Source organism: Panthera onca, chromosome D2, assembly GCF_046562875.1.
Source record: "Panthera onca isolate mPanOnc1 chromosome D2, mPanOnc1 haplotype 2, whole genome shotgun sequence".
Classification (NCBI taxonomy): Eukaryota; Metazoa; Chordata; class Mammalia; order Carnivora; family Felidae; genus Panthera; species Panthera onca.
In genome coordinates, this window is record NC_138349.1 from 76,363,955 (window position 1) to 76,390,052 (window position 26,098).

Genomic DNA, 26,098 nt, shown 5'->3' on the forward strand with positions numbered 1-26,098 from the left:
CCAGGAGCCCGAGGAAACCCTGCACGCTGGAGGCCGGTGGCTGCCATTCCGAGAAACCAGCTCTGACTGCTTCCGTCCTCTCTCAGTTCTCCACTAACTATAATCAAATCCTCAGCTCATCACAGGAAACATTTCAAAGGCGGGGCGGGGATGGAGGTGGGGGGGGGGGGGGGAAGGGAACAAGAAAAGAAAGATCGCAGAAACATTTACTTTAATTCACATTTTCTACAGTCTGGTGGGTACCACAACACATTATTAGAACGGTGTTCAAAATCAAAGCTGCACCTGTTCAGATCTGAAGCTAGAACGCACACCCACCTGCGGGCATGTCTGTGTCTGTGACGTTTCACCAAATCATTTCCGCGATCCCACGGAAGCAGTCTGCGTGCTGTGGTGGACAGCCAGGGGTTCCGCGGGCACTTCAGGCTGCAAACTGCCGAGCGCTGGACTGTCGGCTGTCCCCCAACTTCCAGCTGAAGGTGATGCTGACGTAGATGGAAACAGCTGTCCTTTCTCACAGTGGCACCTAGGTCAAGTCCAAAAATATGGCAGGGTTTCGTATACACACAGAGCTGACAAGTATTGAGTAATTCACAACGTTATCGTGTCAGCACGTTTGACTTAAATTTCAAAGCTGAAAACTTAGTATTCTGTCTGATCCTCTTGATAATCTAAGAATCAACACAGGAGAAGCATTCAAATTTTATCAGTTTTAATATATAATATTTCTAACTTATATAGATGCCACTTAAGGGGAAAAAAAATAAACCCATGCTGTTGAAGGAAGGAATTATTTTCCTTTTCTTCATTTTCATTACTTCATCAGCCGGTACAATCATTTCTGTCAGTTATAGTATCAAGTGCTGGATTTTTAAATCAGGTGACGAGAGGAAGACAAAATGTGGGAGGAGATACCAGCCACGTGTTTTCACGACACACTCAGTGCTCTAGTGTCCCTGCACAAGGGGGTCTGTGACTTAGAAAAACACATTATATCACAAAGATCATACAGTATCACCGGGCGCACAAAACAGAGGTTCCTACACATACATTTAGGAGATACACACATACGTGAAAATGTAGGCTGACCACCCCCCGCCCCCCCCCCAATCCAATTTGCGGTAAAATAAAGTTACATAAATTTCAGCTTAAGAATACTTCACTTGTTTATTTTCTTGGTAGTGAAAACATCCATTAAAACCCTGAAAAGAACTGAATCCTAACCTTTTAATTTCCTAGAACTCACTCTAATATACAATTTTTCCTAAGCTTCAAGCAAATCACATAAAGAAAAAAAGCAATAAATGGAAATGACCAAGGATTTTCTCCAGTCAACAGAATTTAAATAACAGTTTTATCTTTAACAGAGGGAACAGTAAAGTAACACTACCAAACGATTTTTTAAACTTACGGTAATAGACAAAGTGCAAAACTTTCACATTTTCTTAAACTCTGAATGAACACTAAGAATAATTCTTACTAATTTACCAATAAGATTACTTACTCACTTTTTACCTTAAGGTCCCCCTCTCCCACTGCACAATACTTACATTCCTAAGAATGAAAAGAAAAAGTAGAGAAGGCTCTCCAGTCAAGCGGGTCTGTTTTATTCGACTTAACAAACAAACAAGTCACCACCATCAACAACAAAAAACCCCTGGGTCTATAAAGGTTAGAAATTGGGTAAGAAAATAATTAACTAGTGAGACCTTACTCCCCCCTTCAGCCATATCCCTCCAAGGGATGACCGAGTATTTTTCAAAGAGGGGTGAGCCAATGAAGCACAATTTAAAACACTCCACTAAATCATCAATGAACACATTTCAGACTCTGGCAGGTGAGATGTGGGTTTAAGAGCACTTCATAAAAGACTGAAGGAGAAATGTCCCCGCATTACTTCTACACAGATGCCTCCTTCCAAATTAATCTAACAGCTTTAAAAAGAGTATTTTAAATATTAAGGATATCTAAACTCCAGCTTGAGAAAATAAGCTGAGGACTTGAGAGTCACTTGTTGGTACAAGTCCCACAAGGTACCATTTATATACAAGGGACTGAAAGGAAAAGAGAGGCAGGGACGGGGAGCATCACGGAGGTTTGAACTCCTCTACCTGCTTGAATGACCTACCGAAGATATTCAGGTTGACAGGGGATTGCATAGATTGTATTCTAAAATGAAATAAAAATAAAATTCCTTTAAAAATGCTTAATTTAAAAGAGTAAATTTTGTGCATATAATGTTTGAAGGCGGCGTTACAGATCCATATAATCCCATTCACATTTTATCAAGGCAAAACTTAAATATTTACGCAATTTTTTTGTTTTCTCAAAGTGAACAAAAATTCTGTAATTCGAGTACGGACAGAGAAATACAGAGTCAAAGGAAATGGGTATATAAGATAGGCTCTAGGTGAAGACCTGCCCACGGCACACTTGGGGGGTCCGGCCAGGCAGCCAGCACAGGGGATGGTGCTTTTTCACCTCTACAGAAGCAGGGCCTTTAGACCAAAACAGCCACAACAACAGCAACTAAAAATCTTACATAAACACCAGGGAAACTGAAGTTGAGGTCCTGGGGATGGGGATTCTTACACTGAAAGTACCATTCATCACACCGACGCCCCCATGTTACAGAGGGTGACACCCGGAATGAGGCAAAGCTAATCCAAACACGTTTCAAAGATCACTGATAAATTTTTATCACGGATATCAGCTCTAAGCAACATTTGTTCTCTAGCTCTCTTCTTCCAGAACAGACTGCTAACAGTGTTATCAGGATGGTCATATAAGTTGGACAACTGGAAATCAAGGATAATAGAGTAAGAACAAAACCAGTTCTAAACAGAATAGCAGAATATTCAACGAGTGGAAACATGAAATTAAACACAGAATTAGTATAATTTACATGTTTTAAAAGCATATACTTCATTTATAAATATCTCTAATTGACAATCTATTAAGAATCATAAATATTCAAGTGAACATTTGAATTTTCTCTTTAAGAGTTCAGAATTCTTTCTTCAAGTCTTTGAAGATTAGTCTCCTTCTGCTGAATGTCCAAGACTAACAGGCTTCACAGTCACATTATGTCTCTAATTAGACATATAAAAGCCTTTATTACCTACTGTGTTGTAATAAGACTTTAAAATTCTGTAACTCTCTTATACTTGTAGAAAGCCTAGAAAAGAAAAAAAAAAGAACATATTAGGACAGTTAATATGTGCACATATTTCAAATTATTGATACTGTGACATGAGCTATAATTTGAAAGCAAAATCCAAAATAAAAGAAGGTAAGTAACACTGAACAATGGAAGTTCCATTTTTAAATGAGCATGCTGTAATTAACGATTAAAGACTGACAAAACACACAGGTATGGTTCCTCAGTCTTGGCTTAGAAGGAGAAAAGGGAGCTATGTCACTTACTAACAACAGATTCTAGACTAATGACGGGAACCGTGATATGAATAACTCATTACAATAAAGAATCTCAAATCATTTACAGTTGGTCATATAAATTCATTGTGCACCTTCCTCTCCAAATATTCAGTCCTTCCCTGTCGCTCCCCAAACACACTATAGGTGACCCTTGAGCACAGGTTTGAACTGCAAGGGGCCACTTACACAAAGATTTTTTTCAATAAATACAGTACTGTAAATGTATTTTCTCTTATGATTTGCTTAATAACCTTTCTTCTCTCCAGCTTACTTTATTCTAAGACTACAGTACATAATACATATAATGTATGAAATAGGTGTTATTAGACTGCTTATGCTATTTTTAAGGTTTTACTGATCAACAGTAGACTATTAATAGTTACAATTTGGGGGAATCCAAAGTTATACGTGGATTTTTTACCACATGGGGGGACTATTAGCCCCACGAGGTAAAGATGGTTTATTTATCTCATGGTGAATACCTGTGCCCTATGCCCATCAATATTGAAGGTGTTCAATAAGTAATTACTGAATCAGTTAATGAATGCATGCATGCTTCTGGGTCCAGGCCCAAAAATTCTGGAATGGGAATCACAAAAAATAATTCTATAAGCTCAGTTACCCTATGTACAATTTAGGGCTGACAGAATAAAGTCTAATGTTTTTCTTTCTAGAACATAAGATGATGTAGTATGCAGTATTAAATGTCTTTCTTTCCTCTAAGTACTTAATATGTTTTCTTATATCAAAAGCTTAGGATATGCCAGGCAATGTCCTGAGCGCATCACACACATACTCTCAGTCATCAGGAAAAAATTCTACAAGGTAGATAAAATTAACCTTGATGTCCTATTTGAGGAAAACTGAGGCTCAAATAAATCAGTACTTTTTCAGGGTCACCCAACTAATAGATGGGTTCCAACCTGTCCATCATATCCCATGACCACACAGCCTCTCAAAAAGTCCATGCTCTCTAGAGTCTCAACAATGTTTTCTTTATACTCTTCTAAGATGCTTGCAAGATGTGGATTAATAGAAAATGAATTCTTACTCTTTTTTTTTTTTTTTTTTTTTTTTTTATTTATTTTTGGGACAGAGAGAGACAGAGCATGAATGGGGGAGGGGCAGAGAGAGAGGGAGACACAGAATCCAAAGCAGGCTCCAGGCTCCGAGCCATCAGCCCAGAGCCCGACGCGGGGCTCGAACTCACGGACCGCGAGATCGTGACCTGGCTGAAGTCGGACGCTTAACCGACTGCGCCACCCAGGCGCCCCATGAATTCTTACTCTAATCCTCAGAATACTAAAGGATTGAAACAGTTTTTGATTATCAGAAAAAAGCAGTATAATTATTAAACAAAATAAATGTGTAAAATCATGTGTGTTAAAGTACCTACTTCTAAAAAAAACCTGTCAAAATACATATGAAGGTACAGCAAAGAAACCAAGGCCCAAAACTAAAGAAAAGATTGCTGAGTAAATAGCAGGAGGGGTGTTCAGAATGAAAAAGCATGCTCGAAGTCTGATTTAGACACAGACGGCAGAGGATCAGAAAGCTCCAAGGTTACACACAAATTAACCACAGGGATTCCTTTCACCCAGAGACCACACACTGGCCAGCACTGCCAGGGGCCATCACAGCACAGTCTCTGTGGAGAGGAGTCCCAGACCTCACAACGTATTACCCAAGAGACGTGTGACACCTTTGTACACAGGAGGGCACGGGCGCACCTGTGTCTACCTGCTGCTTCTCTCTTTCAGAGGCGCGTTACAGGATATCGTAACACCCAACGGGTATATTAATGCCGTATGCAAACCATTTGATACAAATGTAGAAACTAGCAGAAAATGGCTGTTCGTGTAGGAAAGATACTTACAGAGTATTCAAGATACAGAAACCACATTTTCCCTGGAAAATGGCTAAAATGGCTTCAGTTCAGTGGCTAGAACTGAAGACAGTGCACATCGTATGTCCCTGCTCACCAGCATCACGTGACAGAGCAATGTGGTGCTGGGTGCCCTGAGCTAAAACTGTATTAAATAGGCTGTTGGGGGGCGCCTGGGTGGCGCAGTCGGTTAAGCGTCCGACTTCAGCCAGGTCACGATCTCGCGGTCCGTGAGTTCGAGCCCTGCGTCAGGCTCTGGGCTGATGGCTCGGAGCCTGGACCCTGTTTCCGATTCTGTGTCTCCCTCTCTCTCTGCCCCTCCCCCGTTCATGCTCTGTCTCTCTCTGTCCCAAAAATAAATAAAAAACGTTGAAAAAAAAAAATTTTTAAATAGGCTGTTGGACAGAGAAAACTATGAATTCACTTATGTAAAGCTAATGCACAACCTCCCCGAGGTATAACACAACAATTTGTATGTGTTAGTGTAGCCAGTCATTTACTATTTAAATGGACTGAGGGGCGCCTGGGTGGCTCAGTCAGTTAAGTGTCCGACTTCAGCTTAGGTCGTGATCCTACGGTTTGTGGGTTTGAGCCCTGCATTGGGCTCTGTGCTGCCAGTGTGGAGCCTGGAGCCTGCTTCGGATCCTCTGTCCTTCCCTCTCTTTGCCCCCACCCCCACTCTTGCATGCTCTCTCTCAAAAACAAGCAAGCAAACAAAGAAACAAAAACACCCAAACATTTAAAAAACAAATGGACTGATAATCAGGTAAAAGATATAATGAACAAATCCAATAACAATTAGTAACAAAAACTGTTACATTCTTTAAGAAAAAAATAAATGTACAGGATTCATATGAATTAAAAAAATAAAGCTCAACTAAGATTAAGAGGAGAGTGGGGCTAAGTTAATTGCAGTGTGTCCTTATAACAGAATATTGGCACATATTTAAAAGAGAGAGACAAGCCAAGACACAGACTCTTAACTATAAGAGAACAAACTGATGGTCACTAGAGGGGAGGGGGATAGAGGGATGGGTTAAGCAGGGATGGGAATTAAGGAATGCACTTGTGATAAGCACGTGATGTATGGAAGTGTGGAGTCACTATACTGTACAGCTGAAATTAATATAACACCGTATGTTAACTATACTGGAACTGAAAAACCTCATAAAAAATACAATAATGCTTATGTTTTTGGAAGTTGCTAAGAAAGTAAACTTTAAAGCTTGTCACAAGAACAACATTTCTGTAACTGTCGTGACGGATGTTAACTAGTCTTACTGTAGTAAAAATCCCACAATACATACAAACAGCAAATCATTATGTCGTGCACCTAAAACTAATATAATATTTTCTTCTCAAAAAGAAAAAGAATAATCCTTATTAAAAAATGTAATCGTATCAGGAAATGATTGTAATACAATGCCAAATAGAACAGGAAAATACATAAAAAGTATGCTTTCAGCACTATGAACAACAGCCAAGTTATAGAAAGAGCCCAAAATGTCCATCAACTGGCAAATGGATAAAGAAGATGTGGTTTATATACACAATGGAATACTACTCAGTGATGAAAAAGAATGAAATCTTCCCATCTGTAACTAAGTGGATGGCACTGGAGGGTATTATTGCTGAGTGAAATAAATCACTCAGAGAAAGACAAATAACACATGTTCTCACTCATATATGGGATTTGAGAAACTTAATAGGACCATGGGGAAAGGGAAGGAAAAAAAAGATAGTTACACACTGAGAGGGAGCCAAACCCTAAAAGACTCTTAAATACAGAGAACAAACTGAGGGTTGACGGGGGGCAGGGTAGAAGGGAAAATGGGTGATGGGCCTTGAGGAGGGCACTTGTTGGGATGAGCACTGGGGTGTTGTATGTAAGTGATGAATCATGGGAATCTACTCCCAAAGCCAAGAGCACACTGTATACTCTGTATGTTAGCTAACCTGACAATAATTTATATGTATAAACAAAAGTATGTTTTCAATTCTGTTAACACCTACACACATATATGCGTGCACACACAAATATTTTACTTAGAAGTAGGGGGAAAATACACATGAAAAATACAACAAATGTTGAAATAGTCCTGGGTAGTGGGAATATGAATGAGTTTTAAATTTATTTTTAAAATTATACTCTCATATGTTTTTCTAAAATTTTTTATAATGACCATGAATTACTTTTATAATTGGGAGTGGGGGGGGAAGAGGATTATTTTAAGAGCTTTAAAAAGCACATGAATAAACTAGTGTTTGTGTTTCCCTGGGGAAGAAAAAGGAGATTAAATTAGGCTGTATCCTTGTGTGACCATCCCAGCCTGAGTGTCACTGCCCTTAGCAGAAAAGTTTCCCCACATCTGGTAAGACACAAAGACAATTTTTTAAATACTCGAAAACAAGAGCACTGAACCTCCACTGGTTTGTAAATCCCCATCACCAGCACCCCTACCATGGAATTCAGGTAGCATCCTGTAGTTTTTAGAAGCACGGTCATGTCTAATCTCAGGTCATCATCATGTTAGCTCTGGGAGACGACTTTCTATCATCCATCTGTCACAGAGAGGGGCACAAGCTGGAAGAGCGAAGTCATTTGCCTGAGCTCACACGACCAGTACACGGCAGGCCTGGGATTCTAGAACTCCAAATCGCGGACTCAGAGTCCGGTTGTCTTTAAAGAACAGTAAGAGAGAACACCAGGCTCTGCATACAGAACTAGAGCCAGAAGGGTTGCATTTATGAATATTCTCTAGGAGACTCAGAGAAATCTGAGGACGTGAACATCTGTTTTTTTCCTCAATTTAATTTGGATTTAAAATGCTTAAATTGTTTAAAATCTTTTTCATTTAAGGGGTGCCTGAGTGGCTCATTTGGTTAAGCGTCCGACTTTGGCTCAGGTCATGATCTCACAGTTTGTGGGTTTGAGCCCCGCGTCAGGCTTTATGCTGACAGCTCAGAGCCTGGAGCTCGCTTCAGATTCTGTGTCTCCCTCTCTCTCTGCCCCACCCCAGCTCATGCTCTGTCTCTCTCAAAAATAAATGTTAAAAAAAAAAAATTCAAAAATCTTTTTCATTTAAATTTCATTTAAATACTTTAATTCAGTTTCTCCTGTTCCATCTTACTCATAGGCCTCATAAGTGAGTGAACTAAATTTTCCGTCAGGCACTAATCACTGATGTCTGATGTCCTATGTCCTCTGTCATATGCCTGAAATCCCAACCTACAGAGTCATCTTTAAATACACAGGAGCAACAGGTGATATCTAAGATGGGGAAGAGCCAATTTAATTTAATGGCCCCGTTTTAACTCAAAAATGCACGTTAAGAAAACCTAAGAAATTATTTCTGCATCATGTGATTCCCTATTTTTGAAAACAATTCTTCCTTGACTTGACTTTGGGATTCTTTTCCTTCTGCTCTGTATTCTCAGTTCACTGATACTGCAGGCCTCTCTGGGGGAACACTCAAATTCTGTTTGAAACCATCTGTGTGCAAACCAGAAGCGAACTCTGTGTCTGTGCTGGGAGAATGGGGTAAGAATGAACGAAGGGAAAATGCCGCCTCGGCTTAGGAAAGAGAAAGCAGTGAGAAGGTGTCGTCTGTTTCTTTGATCACCATCTCAACCCAGCTTTCCTTTCCTTACTCGTGCTGCTGTGTGCCAACAGGCTACAGCCAGCTGAAGGGAGTATTATCAGGAGACTATCTGCCCCACGACACTGAGAAGGCGATCGGACTTTACTCATTTTTCCTGGGACCTGCGCAGACCCTGGACGGTGTGGACAGGTAGGATGCCATAGAATTCTTTCTCTTTGTCAACCAAACAAAGCAAATGACATTAGCAGAGAAGATGATCTTTGTGGTCCTGCTGAAGCCGGCAAAACCCAAGAAGTCTTCACTGTGAAAACCGTTCTTACCTCCCGAAAGCATTTAAAAGAGCAACTATTTCCTGTCGGGTGAGTTGGAAGCCTTTAGATGGGCTGTTCTCTGGAAGCTTTTGGATTTCTTTTTCAGAGAATAGGATCTTCAGGGCAGTTCCTAAACCCTGAGTCTAAAGAAAATAGTGATACATGTTAACAATTAAATTCCTGTAGTAATAATTACTATAAAGGTTAAAAGGAATATGCAGTCACTGTGATGAGAGTCAAGAAATTCATATGAACTGAACTTTTCACCAAAATGTTAAACTGAAATTACAGTTTCTACTTTCTCACACATTATGTATATGATAAATGTATCTAAACTATTAAGGAACCTGAATAACTTAACACTTGTCGGACATAAATTACTAAAATGCTTTAACCTAGAAAATATCCCATTAGAATAACAGTGTTCACTATGTAACCCTGAAAGCAATCTTTATGGCCCCTAGCAATTCAAAACGTAGAAGCTATTAGTGAAAACCACACTTCAAAATTTATCAATTATTAGAACTAGAGAAAAAATTTTGTCTCTTGATCTTTCCAGGACTTCTTGTCATACTTGTAAAGAAATAAGATAAAGTATCAAACAATCCTTTTCACACTGAACAGACACAGAAATGGGCCTGCTTGGCAGAACTCCTCTTTTATGTGGGTTCAAGCCCCCCATCAGGCTCTGTGCTGACAGCTCAGAGCCTGGAGCCTGCTTCGGATTCCGTGTGTGTCTCTCCCTCTCTGCCCCAACCCTGCTCACACTCTGTCTCTCTCTCAAAAATAAACATTAAAAAAAAAAAAAGAAAAAGAAAAAATGAATCTGAGATTGTACCAATAGAAACAAATACAATAAAACCAAAATCATTAACACAGACAGGAGAGACATTCTTACACATATAATACAGATTTAATATATTCATCTTTTTCATCGAAGAAGCAGGAAATCCACACTTTCGATCCTCTATTTCAGTGAACAATGAGGGCACTGTACTAAAAACCTGCAACTTCCCGGGAGGAAAATTTAAGGTTAGTAATAGTTTTAAAACAGAAGACAAAATACAAACCTGCAATTTCCCCCATAATCTGCATTTGTCACATCCAACGCAGTCCATTATTCGGGAGATGTTCTTGAAGTGTAAGCGGAACTCCTCCTAACGTGCAGAACATATTTTTTATGCTCATTAGAGGTTTAAAATTAAACTGCATTGGTCTGAATTGTAAGAAATAAAAGTTCTGAAGCTTATTAATGAAGGAGTTTCTCAACAGCGAAGAAGAAAAATATTTGCATTTGTAGGACATAACATGGTACATAAAACGGACCACAGAAGTTTATACAAGTCATTCTATGTATTAACACAAATGTTTTATTGAGGTGCTACTCTCTACAAAGTAACACTATGGGAGAAAGGAACATAAATGATAGGTGGGTTTTACTCTGAAGGAACTTCACTGCTGCCTCCATTTGATATCTGCATAGAACAAGGGGTAAATACCTCTCTATTACGTTTGGCTTATTTTTCACATATTGCTTGTGTGAGGCCACATCGGAAAGCCGGCCTTAGACCAATGATCAATTTTCATCCTTCCCCTTAGAACCACACACTGTAACGGGTGCTCCATCAGCCCCGGTGATCACAGGGCTGTGCGATCCCCACATTTGCTAGGCAGCCTCTGCAGGGACGGCTGCCTACTGGACCTTGTATTGTGCTGTAACTCTTTCCTACACAGGAGAGACTCTAAATCATGGTTTCTAGGACTCTAAGACCAGTCTCCTCTGAGGCTAACACTAGTTAAGAGAGTTTCCTCATCTTTTGCATTTGGCAAACATAGAAAATCAATTTCATTTCATTGTACCGAGGTAAACACTTTATTGTATGAAGCTAGAGGCAAGCGGCCTGAAAACTCTGGCCACCAGAAGCCCTGTCCGGCTGCCCAAAGGGTTCCCAAGAAGCAGTATCCCAGCCACAAGACAACAGAAAGAACACAAGTCCTCTGCTCTCCATTCTCATATAGTTTGTGTTCTTAGGAGCAGATGGAAAAGTGAACTGAAGTCCCCCTTTATACCCTTTGAAAAACAGCAAACACAATTTCCAGCAATTTCTAGTTGAAAGCTAGTTCCTTTGGCACTCCCACCTTCCTCCTCCACAGAAAGATCCAGTTATCCAAAAGTATAACATTTGTATAAATACTTAGAAAATAGGCAGCAATACAAAAACATATTAATGTTGTATTACATACCACAACAGCAACATGCCCCTCAAATAATCATCAAACAAAACAATCTTCCAAAACTAAAATAGAGTTGTATTTAGTATACAGGGGACTGTTACTTCACTTCAGAAGCCCCTAGAAACCCCTTCCAGAGTGAAGCATCACTCGGTGCTAATTTAGTAGTTCTTATAGAATATCCACAACTAAGACATCTCCGAGGCAAGTGTGTTTCAGAATTCAGAATTTTCCAAATTTCAGAAATACAGTACATACAGGATTTATTACGAAACATGCCACCGGAGTGTGTGGCAAAACCTAGTCATCAAATACATTAATGTTTCTGTTGCAAAATGTAAGAATATTCATACACAGCAGAATTTTTAAAAAACACTATGAATACTCGTGTAGAAGTTCTGGTCAGGTTTTGCTAACAAATTAATTTGCACCAAACAGAAGAAAAACGTTACCGTGTTGGAGCTTTCTGGATTTCAGAACTGCTTACAAAGGACTGTGGAGCTGCACTAGAAGACTATTTGCCAGTCCATTTCCACTATTTTTATGAACATTTTAAGGGTAGAGTATATTCCCTAACATACCGTAAGCAAATGAAAATAAAGAGCTGCCAACATGAAGTTTGATAAGGTTCCTTCAATATAGTCTCCTTCTAATATCCTAGGTTAGCAGGTAATTTTTTTGCCTTTTAGGTCAGTCCATAAAGACAAAGACATAATAGTTCCAGAAACTGGAACATTCCAGAAGATATCCCATTAAATAAACTTTAGAAAAAATACAGTATTTATTGCCTTCAAAATGGCTAACAGTTCACGATTTTAGAATCAAAACAGGACACACTGCGATTTTAAAGTAAGAAAACTTGCTCTCAAGATAAAGACCTTTAAAAAGACATTTACACTGATACATGAATTCAGCAAAGTTGCAGGATACAAAATCAATGTACAGAAATCAGTTGCATTCTTATACACTAACAATGAAGCAACAGAAAGACAAAGAAACTGATCCCATTCACAACTGCACCAAGAAGCATAAAATACCTAGGAATAAATCTAACCAAAATGTAAAAGATCTGTATGCTGAAAACTATAGAAAGCTTATGAAGGTAATTGAAGAAGATATAAAGAAATGGAAAGACATTCCCTGCTCATGGATTGGAAGAATAAATATTGTCAAAATGTCAATACTACCCAAAGCTATCTACACATTCAATGCAATCCCAATCAAAATTGCACCAGCATTCTTCTCGAAAAAAGACAGTCTCTTTAACAAATGGTGCTGGGAGAACTGGACAGCAACATCCAGAAGGTTGAAACTAGACCACTTGCTCACACCATTCACAAAAATAAACTCAAAATGGATAAAGGACCTGAATGTGAGGCAGGAAACCATCAAAACCCTAGAGGAGAAAGCAGGAAAAGACCTCTCTGACCTCAGCCGTAGCAATCTCTTACTCGACACATCCCCAAAGGCAAGGGAATTAAAAGCAAAAATGAATTACTGGGACCTTATGAAGATAAAAAGCTTCTGCACAGCAAAGGAAACAACCAACAAAACTAAAAGGCAACCAACGGAATGGGAAAAGATATCTGCAAATGACATATCGGACAAAGGGCTAGTATCCAAAATCTATAAAGAGCTCACCAAACTCCACACCCGAAAAACAAATAACCCAGTGAAGAAATGGGCAGAAAACATGAATAGACACTTCTCTAAAGAAGACATCCAGATGGCCAACAGGCACATGAAAAGATGCTCAACATCGCTCCTCATCAGGGAAATACAAATCAAAACCACACTCAGATATCACCTCACGCCAGTCAGAGTGGCCAAAATGAACACATCAGGAGACTATAGATGATGGAGAGGATGTGGAGAAATGGGAACCCTCTTGCACTGTTGGTGGGAATGCAAATTGGTGCAGCCACTCTGGAAAACAGTGTGGAGGTTCCTCAAAAAATTAAAAATAGACCTACCCTATGACCCAGCAATAGCACTGCTAGGAATTTACCCAAGGGATACAGGAGTACTGATGCATAGGGGCACTTGTACCCCAATGTTTATAGCAGCACTTTCAACAATAGCCAAATGATGGAAAGAGCCTAAATATCCATCCACTGATGAATGGATAAAGAAATTGTGGTTTATATACACAATGGAGTACTACATGGCAATGAGAAAGAACGAAATATGGCCCTTTGTAGCAACGTGGATGGAACTGGAGAGTGTGATGCTAAGTGAAATAAGCCATACAGAGAAAGACAGATGCCATATGTTTTCACTCTTATGTGGATCCTGAGAAACTTAACAGAAACCCATGGGGGAGGGGAAGGAAAAAAAAAAGAAAAAAAAAGAGGTTAGAGTGGGAGAGAGCCAAAGCATAAGAGACTGTTAAAAACTGAGAACAAACTGAGGGTTGATGGGGGGTGGGAGGGAGGGAGAGGAGGGTGGGTGATGGGTATTGAGGAGGGCATCTTTTGGGATGAGCCCTGGTGTTGTATGGAAACCAATTTGACAAAAAATTTCATATACTGAAAAAAAAATAATATACCTTGGACTTCATGTAAAGGCTAATAACAATAAGATCATAAATAAAAAAAAAAAATAAAAAATAAATAAATAAAAAGACATTTACATTTACAAAGGTTCCATATTCATTGGTCAGAGTAACAAGTGAGGATTCACTGAGAGTTGGCCAGACCAGAAAGGAGAAAAGGGGAATTGAAAAGTACAGAGAAGAGGTTTTCTGTGTCATTTGTAGTAAAATCCAATCAGACCAACTTCAACAAGATAGAGAACTGGAAAGAGTTCAGATGGACAGGATTAAAACACAGCCAGTAAACTGCTCCCCACCCTAGCCCCCAAGCTCAAACTTTTTACCTTTAATGACTTGGCCCCCTTTTTGTCACCTGCAAACATGGACTTCTCATCAAAGTGCATGGGAAAGGACCTGATGAAATGACAAGACTGTAAGTTACAGACAAAAAATTCAAGTACTGTGCCGTAGAGCTCTGGCAGAGATTTTCTGTCCCTTGAACAAATGCTTACACGTCATAATTTACACGTGTGTGAAGTTCAATAGCACAGGAAGGTGGCAAACAGCTCACATGTAAACTACTCAATAAAAGAGTAAAACAACATAAACATGGCTTTGTAATTTAGAAGACCAATGTTTTAAAGAAATTACGTGATAAAAAATAATTCAAAAAATGAGTTTAAAAGCAATTTATGTGGAAAATGTGCAACGCTCTTAAAAAAAGGTTTTAAAATTTAATGCATAATTTAAACACGTTAATCCAACTTTCCTTCATGCTCATTTTAACAACCAGTAAACTCAAATTTTACAAACTCAGCATTTTTAAAAGGGGTTGTATTCTAGAAGGTAAAGCTAACAACACTCCCTCAGGTATCTACCTTCATGCTAACCCCCTTATATCAGCATCTGAATTTGAACAGCGATGGGAAGAATACAAAACTGGCAGAATACATTAAAACAGCAATAAACTTTGACACCACATAAAATGTAAAGTTATGTTTGAAAATACAGGCTATTCACAAGTGTGGACAGGCTGTTACACTTGCTCTGCTGTCCTTCTGAGCATTTTCCTTCTCACGTGTAACCCTCCCTCTTCCTAACTAGCTTTCAGGAATCAGTTTCTGTTGTATTTCAAGCACTAGCTCATTCATATTCAGAGTGCAGAATTTCAGATCGCTGATAGTCAATTCTTACCTTGTATCTTGAAAGATATTCAGTAGAAGGGTTTTTGTGTCAGCATCTTCTTCTACGTTTCCAGTGTAAAGATCAACAATTGAGCGCTCAAAATACGGGGCGACCTTTGATAAAGCTCGAAGCTCAATTAAGTATAAAAAGTACAGATTCTTAAGCCTTCTTGGACCTTCTCCCTTAGTTTCCACAGGGTCAAAGCGGCGTTTAAATTCTTTCATATTGGGTCCCCAGCTAGGTTTACCCCACGTTTCTACAGAGAAAGAGAAATACACAGCATACCTTTAATAAGTAGGTTTTTTTCCCTCTCTAGAGAATATATATCCACCCCCAACAATTTTTACATTAATAGAAGATTTCTACATAAAAATGGGATTACCTTCCAAAAGATAATTTGCACACAGATGTAAATTGATACTAGCATGAAGTCCCGATATAAGCTTATAGAAGACTCTCTTCTCCAGACACAAACCTATTCAGAAAAAAATTGAAAAAGAAATCACATCCATTTAGGTAACAGAAATACTGAATCAAGAAGATTCAGTACACAGGCTTATTTTTAAAGTGAAGGTTCAAGGAAATTAAAAACAAGGAATAACAAAATGATTAGATCAAGATTCTCTTACTAGAAGATTCTGACTTCTGAATGGAGTTATGCACATGCTAACCTAATGCAGAGTAAGACAGAAAATGCTGGGCCCTGGAGGTCCAAGCAGTATGGACGTACTTGACAAGTTCCCACGTTACTCAGAAAGCAGTGGCACAGACTTTTCATGGGTTAGGGCTAAACTGTAAGCCAATATAATTAGAAAGCCACTGCTCTGGCTTAACAACAGCTGTTTTTCCCTTTCCCTTTCCTATGGCTGTCGATTCTCCAACCCTGCTTGATTGTGGAGGAAGACGAGACCGCATTCCATGTCTCTTCTTCCTCCGGATTCTTTAGTGTGTCTTACTAATCCTCCACCCTACAATCCTCTAGTTCCACTGGACTATATGGTCCACTTGGTAAGGAGGCAAAACCTGGGAAACAGTAATCCAGGAATTTCAACCAAGGAAAAAAAGTAGGTTGGCTATTTCCTCTGAGTGGAATCAGATCAGACGGAGTACAGGAATATGATGGAAAATGATTTTATATAGCCTTAAGCCACACAGGCTTTTGCTCAAACAGAGATCAAGATAATTCCACTACCCTATCCTATCCCTACCTCCATTTTTACTCTTACTACAAAAGTAATATGCACTGTGGATGTACTTAATGCCACTAAACTAAACTTAAAATAATTAAGATGGCAAAGTTTATGTTACGCATATTTAAATGGTAAATTTTGTTATGTATATCTAACCACAAAAAAAGAAAAAAATTCTCAGAAAATATTCTTCACAGAAAATTTTTCGAATAGATAAAAATGCAAAAACCTAGATTTTAAGAATCCACTGAATGCAGAACATTTGGCTTTTTCCTTCTCTTACCATCCAACAGATTTTTTGTTTTTGTCATTTTTGCTTTTTGTTTTTTTTGTTTTTTGTAAACTCTCCCCGTGAAGGAAAAATGAACTTCAACAGTGGGAAGGAACTAAGAAAAAAACCGCACTTGTAAGCTGTGGGATTTTTTAAATGTAAGAGTACGTATGCGGCTGGCTTTGCATTTTCCCCAAGATGTTTTAGATCTTCAATTTACCTGATGTTCTACCCTATATGGCTGTGAAGCAAGTAGCTTTTAACAGGAAAATATAATTCTTTTGAGATCTCATTCCCTAATTTAGAATTCTTGCTAGAATATTCCCATTGTCATGGATGGAGACCAAAAAGTAGAAATTAAGTTCTTTTTTGCAGCCTCTTCCTACAAGTATATGGCCCAGTTTGAATGCTCATGGTAGCAAGGGATATAAACATCATGAACAAGTTTAATGAACTAACTTTTCCTCTAGTAAAACTTTTCATCAAATCTGTTACCAAGTAGCAAAATGATCAGATGTATAGTTCACTTTCTTTTCCTTCTAACGCACCTCTGTAAGCAGTGTTTACAGCCAGTAAAGTGTCTAAAGACCAGAGAAGGGAAAACAGGCAAAGCACGGCTTGTGAAAATTCACATGCCTAAAAATAAGAACACAGACTGGGAGACAATTCTAATTTGCAAAGCCCTCAAAACCCTTTACTTGGAATGGGGACAGGTGAGGAGTGAGAAGGAGTAGAAATGTCTTCCCATAAACTGTGAAAATAAGGTAACTTTAAGCAAAATGGTTAATAACAGAAGATGTGCCAACTGAGTGTACCAATAAAACACACAGCACACCTTGTGGGAAATTGCTGGCCAGCTCTTCCCTGCCTGCAGTCTGCTGGCAGGCATGACGAAGCCATCACAGTCATGTTAAGTAACATCTACAGAAGCTGATTTACAAAGGCAAAATTTACCAATTTCTATCTCTAAAAATACAGAGCAAATTCAACTATCCAATTTAGACAATGGTTCTCTTTCTTTTGGATTTAATTTCACCCAGATTCATTTTCAACAAGTGAATTACAGGACACGGATATGTAATTTTTTCTCTCACAAAAGGGCTAGATTTACTGTAACAGTATTATTTGATATTTGCACATTGTTTAGTGATTTTCAAAGGCATTTTTACAGGCATCATCTACACGTACAGTGTAGGTGAACTGGATGGCCATTGTTAATCTCATGTCCCAGATGAGGGAACTAGATCTCAGAAAAATTCAATCAGTTGCCTATATATAGGAGTGTTCTCTGAAACCACGTATCAGTATTCAGGGACTCCCATCAGTAGGACACTAGAAAAGTGGTTAATAAAGAATACCCTAGAAAATTCAATACTGCCCGTAAATTTCATTCTCATCCTCCATTATCAATATTCAGAGTCCCTTACCACCTCTCTCAACCTAAATACTACTCTTCACAATTTGTATCTTTAGAATACAGCTAATGAAATACAACTGAGAATTTTCTTCCACATAGGCCATTTATCAATATAATTCCTAGTAGTACTGGCACATCAATAATGTTCACCTTAATAATGGCCAACAAAGGTACACACTACATTAAAAAAGAGAAATCAGGGGGCTCCTGAGTGGCTCAGCTGGTTGCATGTCTGACTTTGGCTCAAGTCATGATCTCGCGGTTTCTGAGTTCCAGCCCCACATCGGGCTGTCTGCTGCCAGCACAGAGCCTACTTCTGATCTTCTGTCTCCCTCTCTCTCTGCCCCTCCCCTGCTTGCACTATCAAAAAAAAATAAACATTTAAAAATAAATAAAAATAAAAAAGAGAAATCATGTTCACAAGGTAACATCACCAATTAGCAAACATAAAATAAAGTACTTAGTTTAACTCTGCAGAGTTCCTATACGGTTATGATTTCCTGTATCATTCAACTTGCTTATCTTTCACCGACACATTTTAACTTTGCTTTCATAAATTAATGACAATTTGGTAAATTTTTAAAAAGCATATACCCAGTTTTTTTTTTAATGTTTATTTATTTTTGAGACAGAGAGAGACAGAGCATAAACGGGGGAGGGTCAGAGAGAGAGGGAGACACAGAATCTGAAATAGGCTCCAGGCTCTGAGCTGTCACCACAGAGCCCAACGCAGGGCTCAAACTCACGAGCCCTGAGATCATGACCTGAGCCTAAGCCGGATGCTTAACCGACTGAGCCACCCAGGCGCCCCTCATATATCCAGTTTTTAACTGAAGTTGTTAAAATCCTTAGAATGCTTCAGTTTTCCATTACTAGTATTTATATTTTCAACACCAAAAAATGTAAGAGTGCAAAGTATCTACTGGGAGCTATATTGCTTTATCCTTTAATTAAACAAGTTTAGACTATCTTAACATGTGTAAACATTGTTTAATCTTCTGAAATCAAATGTACCTTCCCTCATTTTCATATATATAACAAGTACTTCCTTCCAACAAGAAGGTCTCTACCTACAAAGCAAATTTGCAAAATGGTTACTAGGAAAGCAGTCTGGATGAGTGGTACAAACAGAATGAAAATAACACTGAAGAGTCAGTTATGAAAACCCGAGGACAGTATATGCCGTGTATATCTCCCTAATGCTGATTATTTTTGGCTGACCAATAACCTCAAATTTTTCAAATAATTATATCCTAAAATACAACAACCTACAATATGTTATTTTCTTTCAACACTGTAAAAATTAGTTGTCTAGGTAATGAATCCTGAACTTACAAAAATATATTCAATCAATCCATACATTTTTATAGGAGACTAATAAATTTAAAATGCAGATGTGTAAGTTTACCTTCTAGCCACGTGTAGAACGATTCTCCTTTAAAAAAAAAAAAAAGATACACACAGAATTGTGTTAAAATATTTTAAACAGTCATCTACAAATCAGAATAAATTAAGCACATAAAGTATTTCCTACGACAGATTAAGGAACACCTCTAGAAATGGCCACTGCTTCATGTGAAGTAGAAAAATAGGCATATGGTTCTAGAAAATAAAGCCCCAAAGTACTTTAAGTAACTTTGGGAAAACTTTCTTATAAATGATACCTGACTGAGGGGTTCCGGAAGATGGCGGCGTAGGAGGACGCGGGGCTCACAGCGCGTCCTGCCAATCACTTAGATTCCACCTACACCTGCCTAAAGAACCCAGAAAACCGCCAGAGGATTAGCAGAAGGGAGTCTCCGGAGTCAAGCGCAGACTAGAGGCCCACGGAAGAGGGGAGGAAGGGCGGCGAGGAGGTGCGCGCTCCACGGACTGGCGGGAGGGAGCCGGGGCGGAGGGGCGGCTCGCCGGCCAAGCGGAGCCCCCGAGTCTGGCTGGCAAAAGCGGAGGGGCCTACGGACTGTGTTCCGACAGCAAGCGCGACTTAGCGTCTGGGAGGTCAGAAGTGAACAGCTCTGCTCGGAAAGCGGGAAGGCTGGAGGACAAAGGGAGGGAGAGCTGCTGAGCCCCCGGACGGCAGAGCTCAGCTTGGCGGGGAACAAAGGCGCCAGCGCCATCTCCCCCGCCCATCCCCCAGCCAAAATCCCAAAGGGAACCGGTTCCTGCCAGGGAACTTGCTCGCTCCGCGCAAACACCCAACTCTGTGCTTCTGCGGAGCCAAACCTCCGGCAGTGGATCTGACTCCCTCCCGCTGCCACAGGGCCCCTCCTGAAGTGGATCACCTAAGGAGAAGCGAGCTAAGCCTGCCCCTCCAGCCCCCGTGCACCTTGCCTACCCACCCCAGCTAATACGCCAGATCCCCAGCAACACAAGCCTGGCAGTGTGCAAGTAGCCCAGACGGGACACGCCACCCCACAGTGAATCCCGCCCCTAGGAGAGGGGAAGAGAAGGCACACACCAGTCTGACTGTGGCCCCAGCAGTGGGCTGGGGGCAGACATCGGGTCGGACTGCGGCCCCGCCCACTAACTCCAGTTATACACCACAGCACAGGGGAAGTGCACTGCAGGTCCTCACCACTCCAGAAACTATCCAAAATGACCAAACGGAAGAATTCCCCTCAGAAGAATCTCCAGGAAATAACAACAGCTAATGAACTGATCAAAAAGGATTTAAATAATATAACAGAAAGTGAATTTAGAATAATAGTCATAAAATTAATCGCTGGGCTGGAAAACAGTATACAGGACAGCAGAGAATCTCTTGCCACAAAGATCGAGGGACTAAGGAACAGTCACGAGGAGTTGAAAAACGCTTTAAATGAATTGCAAAACAAAATGGAATCCACGATGGCTCGGCTTGAAGAGGCAGAGGAGAGAATAGGTGAACTAGAAGATAAAGTTATGGAGAAAGAGGAAGCTGAAAGAAAGAGGGATAAAAAAATCCAGGAGTATGAGGGGAAAATTAGAGAACTAAGTGATACACTAAAAAAAAATAATATACGCATAATTGGTATCCCAGAGGAGGAAGAGAGAGGGAAGGGTGCTGAAGGGGTACTTGAACAAATTATAGCTGAGAACTTCCCTGAACTGGGGAAGGAAAAAGGCATTGAAATCCAAGAGGCACAGAGAACTCCCTTCAGACGTAACTTGAATCGATCTTCTGCACGACATATCATAGTGAAACTGGCAAAATACAAGGATAAAGAGAAAATTCTGAAAGCAGCAAGGGATAAACGTGCCCTCACATATAAAGGGAGACCTATAAGACTCGTGACTGATCTCTCCTTTGAAACTTGGCAGGCCAGAAAGGCTTGGCACGATATCTACAGTGTGCTAAACAGAAAAAATATGCAGCCGAGAATCCTTTATCCAGCAAGTCTGTCATTTAGAATAGAAGGAGAGATAAAGGTCTTCCCAAACAAACAAAAACTGAAGGAATTTGTCACCACGAAACCAGCCCTACAAGAGATCCTAAGGGGGATCCTGTGAGACAAAGTACCAGAGACATCACTACAAGCATAAAACATACAGACATCACAATGACTCTAAACCCGTATCTTTCTATAATAACACTGAATGTAAATGGATTAAATGCGCCAACTAAAAGACATAGGGTATCAGAATGGATAAAAAAACAAGACCCATCTATTTGCTGTCTACAAGAGACTCATTTTAGATCTGAGGACACCTTTAGATTGAGAGTGAGGGGATGGAGAACTATTTATCATGCTCCTGGAAGCCAAAAGAAAGCTGGAGTAGCCATACTTATATCAGACAAACTAGACTTTAAATTAAAGGCTGTAACAAGAGATGAAGAAGGGCATTATATAATAATCACAGGGTCTATCCACCAGGAAGAGCTAACTATTATAAATGTCTATGCGCCAAATACCCGAGCCCCCAGATATATAAAACAATTACTCATAAACATAAGCAACCTCATTGATAAGAATGTGGTCATTGCAGGGGACTTTAACACCCCACTTACAGAAATGGATAGATCATCTAGACACACAGTCAATAAAGAAACAAGGGCCCTGAATGATACATTGGATCAGATGGACTTGACAGATATATTTAGAACTCTGCATCCCAAAGCAACAGAATATACTTTCTTCTCGAGTGCACATGGAACATTCTCCAAGATAGATCATATACTGGGTCACAAAACAGCCCTTCATAAGTTTACAAGAATTGAAATTATACCATGCATACTTTCAGACCACAATGCTATGAAGCTTGAAATCAACCACAGGAAAAAGTCTGGAAAACCTCCAAAAGCATGGAGGTTAAAGAACACCCTACTAACGAATGAGTGGGTCAACCAGGCAATTAGAGAAGAAATTAAAACATATATGGAAACAAACGAAAATGAAAATACAACAATCCAAACGCTCTGGGATGCAGCGAAGGCAGTCCTGAGAGGAAAATACATTGCAATCCAGGCCTATCTCAAGAAACAAGAAAAATCCCAAATACAAAATCTAACAGCACACCTAAAGGAAATAGAAACAGAACAGCAAAGGCAGCCTAAACCCAGCAGAAGAAGAGAAATAATAAAGATCAGAGCAGAAATAAACAATATAGAATCTAAAAAAACTGTAGAGCAGATCAATGAAACCAAGAGTTGGTTTTTTGAAAAAATAAACAAAATTGACAAACCTCTAGCCAGGCTTCTCAAAAAGAAAAGGGAGATGACCCAAATAGATAAAATCATGAAGGAAAATGGAATGATTACAACCAATCCCTCAGAGATACAAACAATTATCAGGGAATACTATGAAAAATTATATGCCAGCAAATTGGACAACCTGGAAGAAATGGACAAATTTCTAAACACCCACACTCTTCCAAAACTCAATCAGGAGGAAATAGAAAGCTTGAACAGACCCATAACCAGCGAAGAAATTGAATCGGTTATCAAAAATCTCCCAACAAATAAGAGTCCAGGACCAGATGGCTTCCCAGGGGAGTTCTACCAGACATTTAAAGCAGAGATAATACCTATCCTTCTCAAGCTATTCCAAGAAATAGAAAGGGAAGGAAAACTTCCAGACTCATTCTATGAAGCCAGTATTACTTTGATTCCTAAACCAGACAGAGACCCAGTAAAAAAAGAGAACTACAGGCCAATATCCCTGATGAATATGGATGCAAAAATTCTTAATAAGATACTAGCTAATCGAATTCAACAGCATATAAAAAGAATTATTCACCATGATCAAGTGGGATTCATTCCTGGGATGCAGGGCTGGTTCAACATTCGCAAATCGATCAACGTGATACATCACATTAACAAAAAAAAAGAGAAGAACCATATGATCCTGTCAATCGATGCAGAAAAGGCCTTTGACAAAATCCAGCACCCTTTCTTAATAAAAACCCTTGAGAAAGTCGGGATAGAAGGAACATACTTAAAGATCATAAAGGCCATTTATGAAAAGCCCACAGCTAACATCATCCTCAACGGGGAAAAACTGAGAGCTTTTTCCCTGAGATCAGGAACACGACAGGGATGCCCACTGTCACCGCTGCTGTTTAATATAGTGCTGGAAGTTCTAGCATCAGCAATCAGACAACAAAAGGAAATCGAAGGCATCAAAATTGGCAAAGATGAAGTCAAGCTTTCGCTTTTTGCAGATGACATGATATTATACATGGAAAATCCGATAGACTCCACCAAAAGTCTGCTAGAACTGATACATGAATTCAGCAAAGTTGCAGGATACAAAATCAACGTGCAGAAATCAGTTGCATTCTTATACACTAACAATGAAGCAACAGAAAGACAAATGAAGAAACTGATCCCATTCACAATTGCACCAAGAAGCATAAAATACCTAGGAATAAATCTAACCAAAGATGTAAAAGATCTGTATGCTGAAAACTATAGAAAGCTTATGCAGGTAATTGAAGAAGATATAAAGAAATGGAAAGACATTCCCTGCTCATGGATTGGAAGAATAAATATTGTCAAAATGTCAATACTACCCAAAGCTATCTACACATTCAATGCAATCCCTATCAAAATTGCACCAGCATTCTTCTCGAAACTAGAACAAGCAATCCTAAAATTCATATGGAACCACAAAAGGCCCCGAATAGCCAAAGTAATTTTAAAGAAGAAGACCAAAGCAGGAGGCATCACAATCCCAGACTTTAGCCTCTACTACAAAGCTGTCATCATCAAGACAGCATGGTATTGGCATAAAAACAGACACATAGACCAATGGAATAGAATAGAAACCCCAGAACTAGACCCACAAACGTATGGCCAACTCATCTTTGACAAAGCAGGAAAGAACATCCAATGGAAAAAAGACAGTCTCTTTAACAAATGGTGCTGGGAGAACTGGACAGCAACATGCAGAAGGTTGAAACTAGACCACTTTCTGACACCATTCACAAAAATAAACTCAAAATGGATAAAGGACCTGAATGTGAGACAGGAAACCATCAAAACCTTAGAGGAGAAAGCAGGAAAAGACCTCTCTGACCTCAGCCGTAGCAATCTCTTACTCGGCACATCCCCAAAGGCAAGGGAATTAAAAGCAAAAGTGAATTACTGGGACCTTATGAAGATAAAAAGCTTCTGCACAGCAAAGGAAACAACCAACAAAACTAAAAGGCAACCAACGGAATGGGAAAAGATATTTGCAAATGACACATCGGACAAAGGGCTAGTATCCAAAATCTATAAAGAGCTCATCAAACTCCACACCCGAAAAACAAATAACCCAGTGAAGAAATGGGCAGAAAACATGAATAGACACTTCTCTAAAGAAGACATCCGGATGGCCAACAGGCACATGAAAAGATGTTCAACGTCGCTCCTTATCAGGGAAATACAAATCAAAACCACACTCAGATACCACCTCACGCCAGTCAGAGTGGCCAAAATGAAGAAATCAGGAGACTATAGATGCTGGAGAGGATGTGGAGAAACAGGAACCCTCTTGCACTGTTGGTGGGAATGCAAATTGGTGCAGCCGCTCTGGAAAGCAGTGTGGAGGTTCCTCAGAAAATTAAAAATAGACCTACCCTATGACCCAGCAATAGCACTGCTAGGAATTTATCCAAGGGATACAGGAGTACTGATGCATAGGGGCACCTGTACCCCAATGTTTATAGCGGCACTCTCAACAATAGCCAAATTATGGAAAGAGCCTAAATGTCCATCAACTGATGAATGGATAAAGAAATTGTGGTTTATATACACAATGGAATACTACGTGGCAATGAGAAAAAATGAAATATGGCCTTTTGTAGCAACGTGGATGGAACTGGAGAGTGTGATGCTAAGTGAAATAAGCCATACAGAGAAAGACAGATACCATATGGTTTCACTCTTATGTGGATCCTGAGAAACATAACAGAAACCCATGGGGGAGGGGAAGGAAAAAAAAAAAAAAAAAGAGGTTAGAGTGGGAGAGAGCCAAAGCATTAGAGACTGTTAAAAACTGAGAACAAACTGAGGGTTGATGGGGGGTGGGAGGGAGGGCAGGGTGGGAGGGAGGGCAGGGTGGGTGATGGGTATTGAGGAGGGCACCTTTTGGGATGAGCACTGGGTGTTGTATGGAAACCAATTTGACAGTAAATTTCATATATTAAAAAATAAAAAAAAAAAAAAAATAAATGATACCTGACTAAGCAAAATTTTTAAGAAATTTTTCAGTCAAAATATTATGTAATATTTTTCATTAGAAGGCTTAAACATCCCTAAGTATGGTGGTGCAAGAGTTTAACAATCTTAAATTTGCTTTTCATAACAGCCATATAATGCCTTAAAATTTCTAGAAAAAACCAGTGAATTATAATCCAAAAATCAAATTAGTAATTATTCCATTTTTTCCTGAGCAGTAAAGCTAGATACATTTCCTCAATTATCTAGAATTCCTAAATTGCAAGAGGTAATTTTAAAATCCCTTAATTTTTAAAAAATTTTTCAGAAACATCAATGCCTAAAGTATGGAAGGACCTGACTTACCTGTGTACTAATGCTAGAAGAGCTATTTCTAGACCAATGCTGTTCTG

General features: G+C 39.5%; 1 protein-coding gene across 4 annotated transcripts in view; it reads right to left on the reverse strand.

Moving 5' to 3' along the window:
• Positions 1 to 194: 194 nt before the first annotated feature.
• The window catches only part of ERO1B (endoplasmic reticulum oxidoreductase 1 beta), a 68,437-nt gene continuing 42,533 nt past the window's right edge, over positions 195 to 26,098 (reverse strand). For all 4 annotated transcript variants that reach the window (XM_078434186.2, XM_078434185.2, XM_078434183.1 and 1 more), the window contains 8 exons: positions 19,473 to 19,499; positions 15,569 to 15,661; positions 15,196 to 15,442; positions 14,346 to 14,415; positions 10,307 to 10,393; positions 9,246 to 9,379; positions 3,122 to 3,178; positions 195 to 526 (listed from right to left, as the gene is read on the reverse strand). In XM_078434186.2, the coding sequence (XP_078290312.1) occupies positions 355 to 526; positions 3,122 to 3,178; positions 9,246 to 9,379; positions 10,307 to 10,393; positions 14,346 to 14,415; positions 15,196 to 15,442; positions 15,569 to 15,661; positions 19,473 to 19,499 (887 nt within the window). In that variant the 3' untranslated portion in view covers positions 195 to 354. The remainder of the gene's footprint in view (positions 527 to 3,121; positions 3,179 to 9,245; positions 9,380 to 10,306; positions 10,394 to 14,345; positions 14,416 to 15,195; positions 15,443 to 15,568; positions 15,662 to 19,472; positions 19,500 to 26,098) is intronic.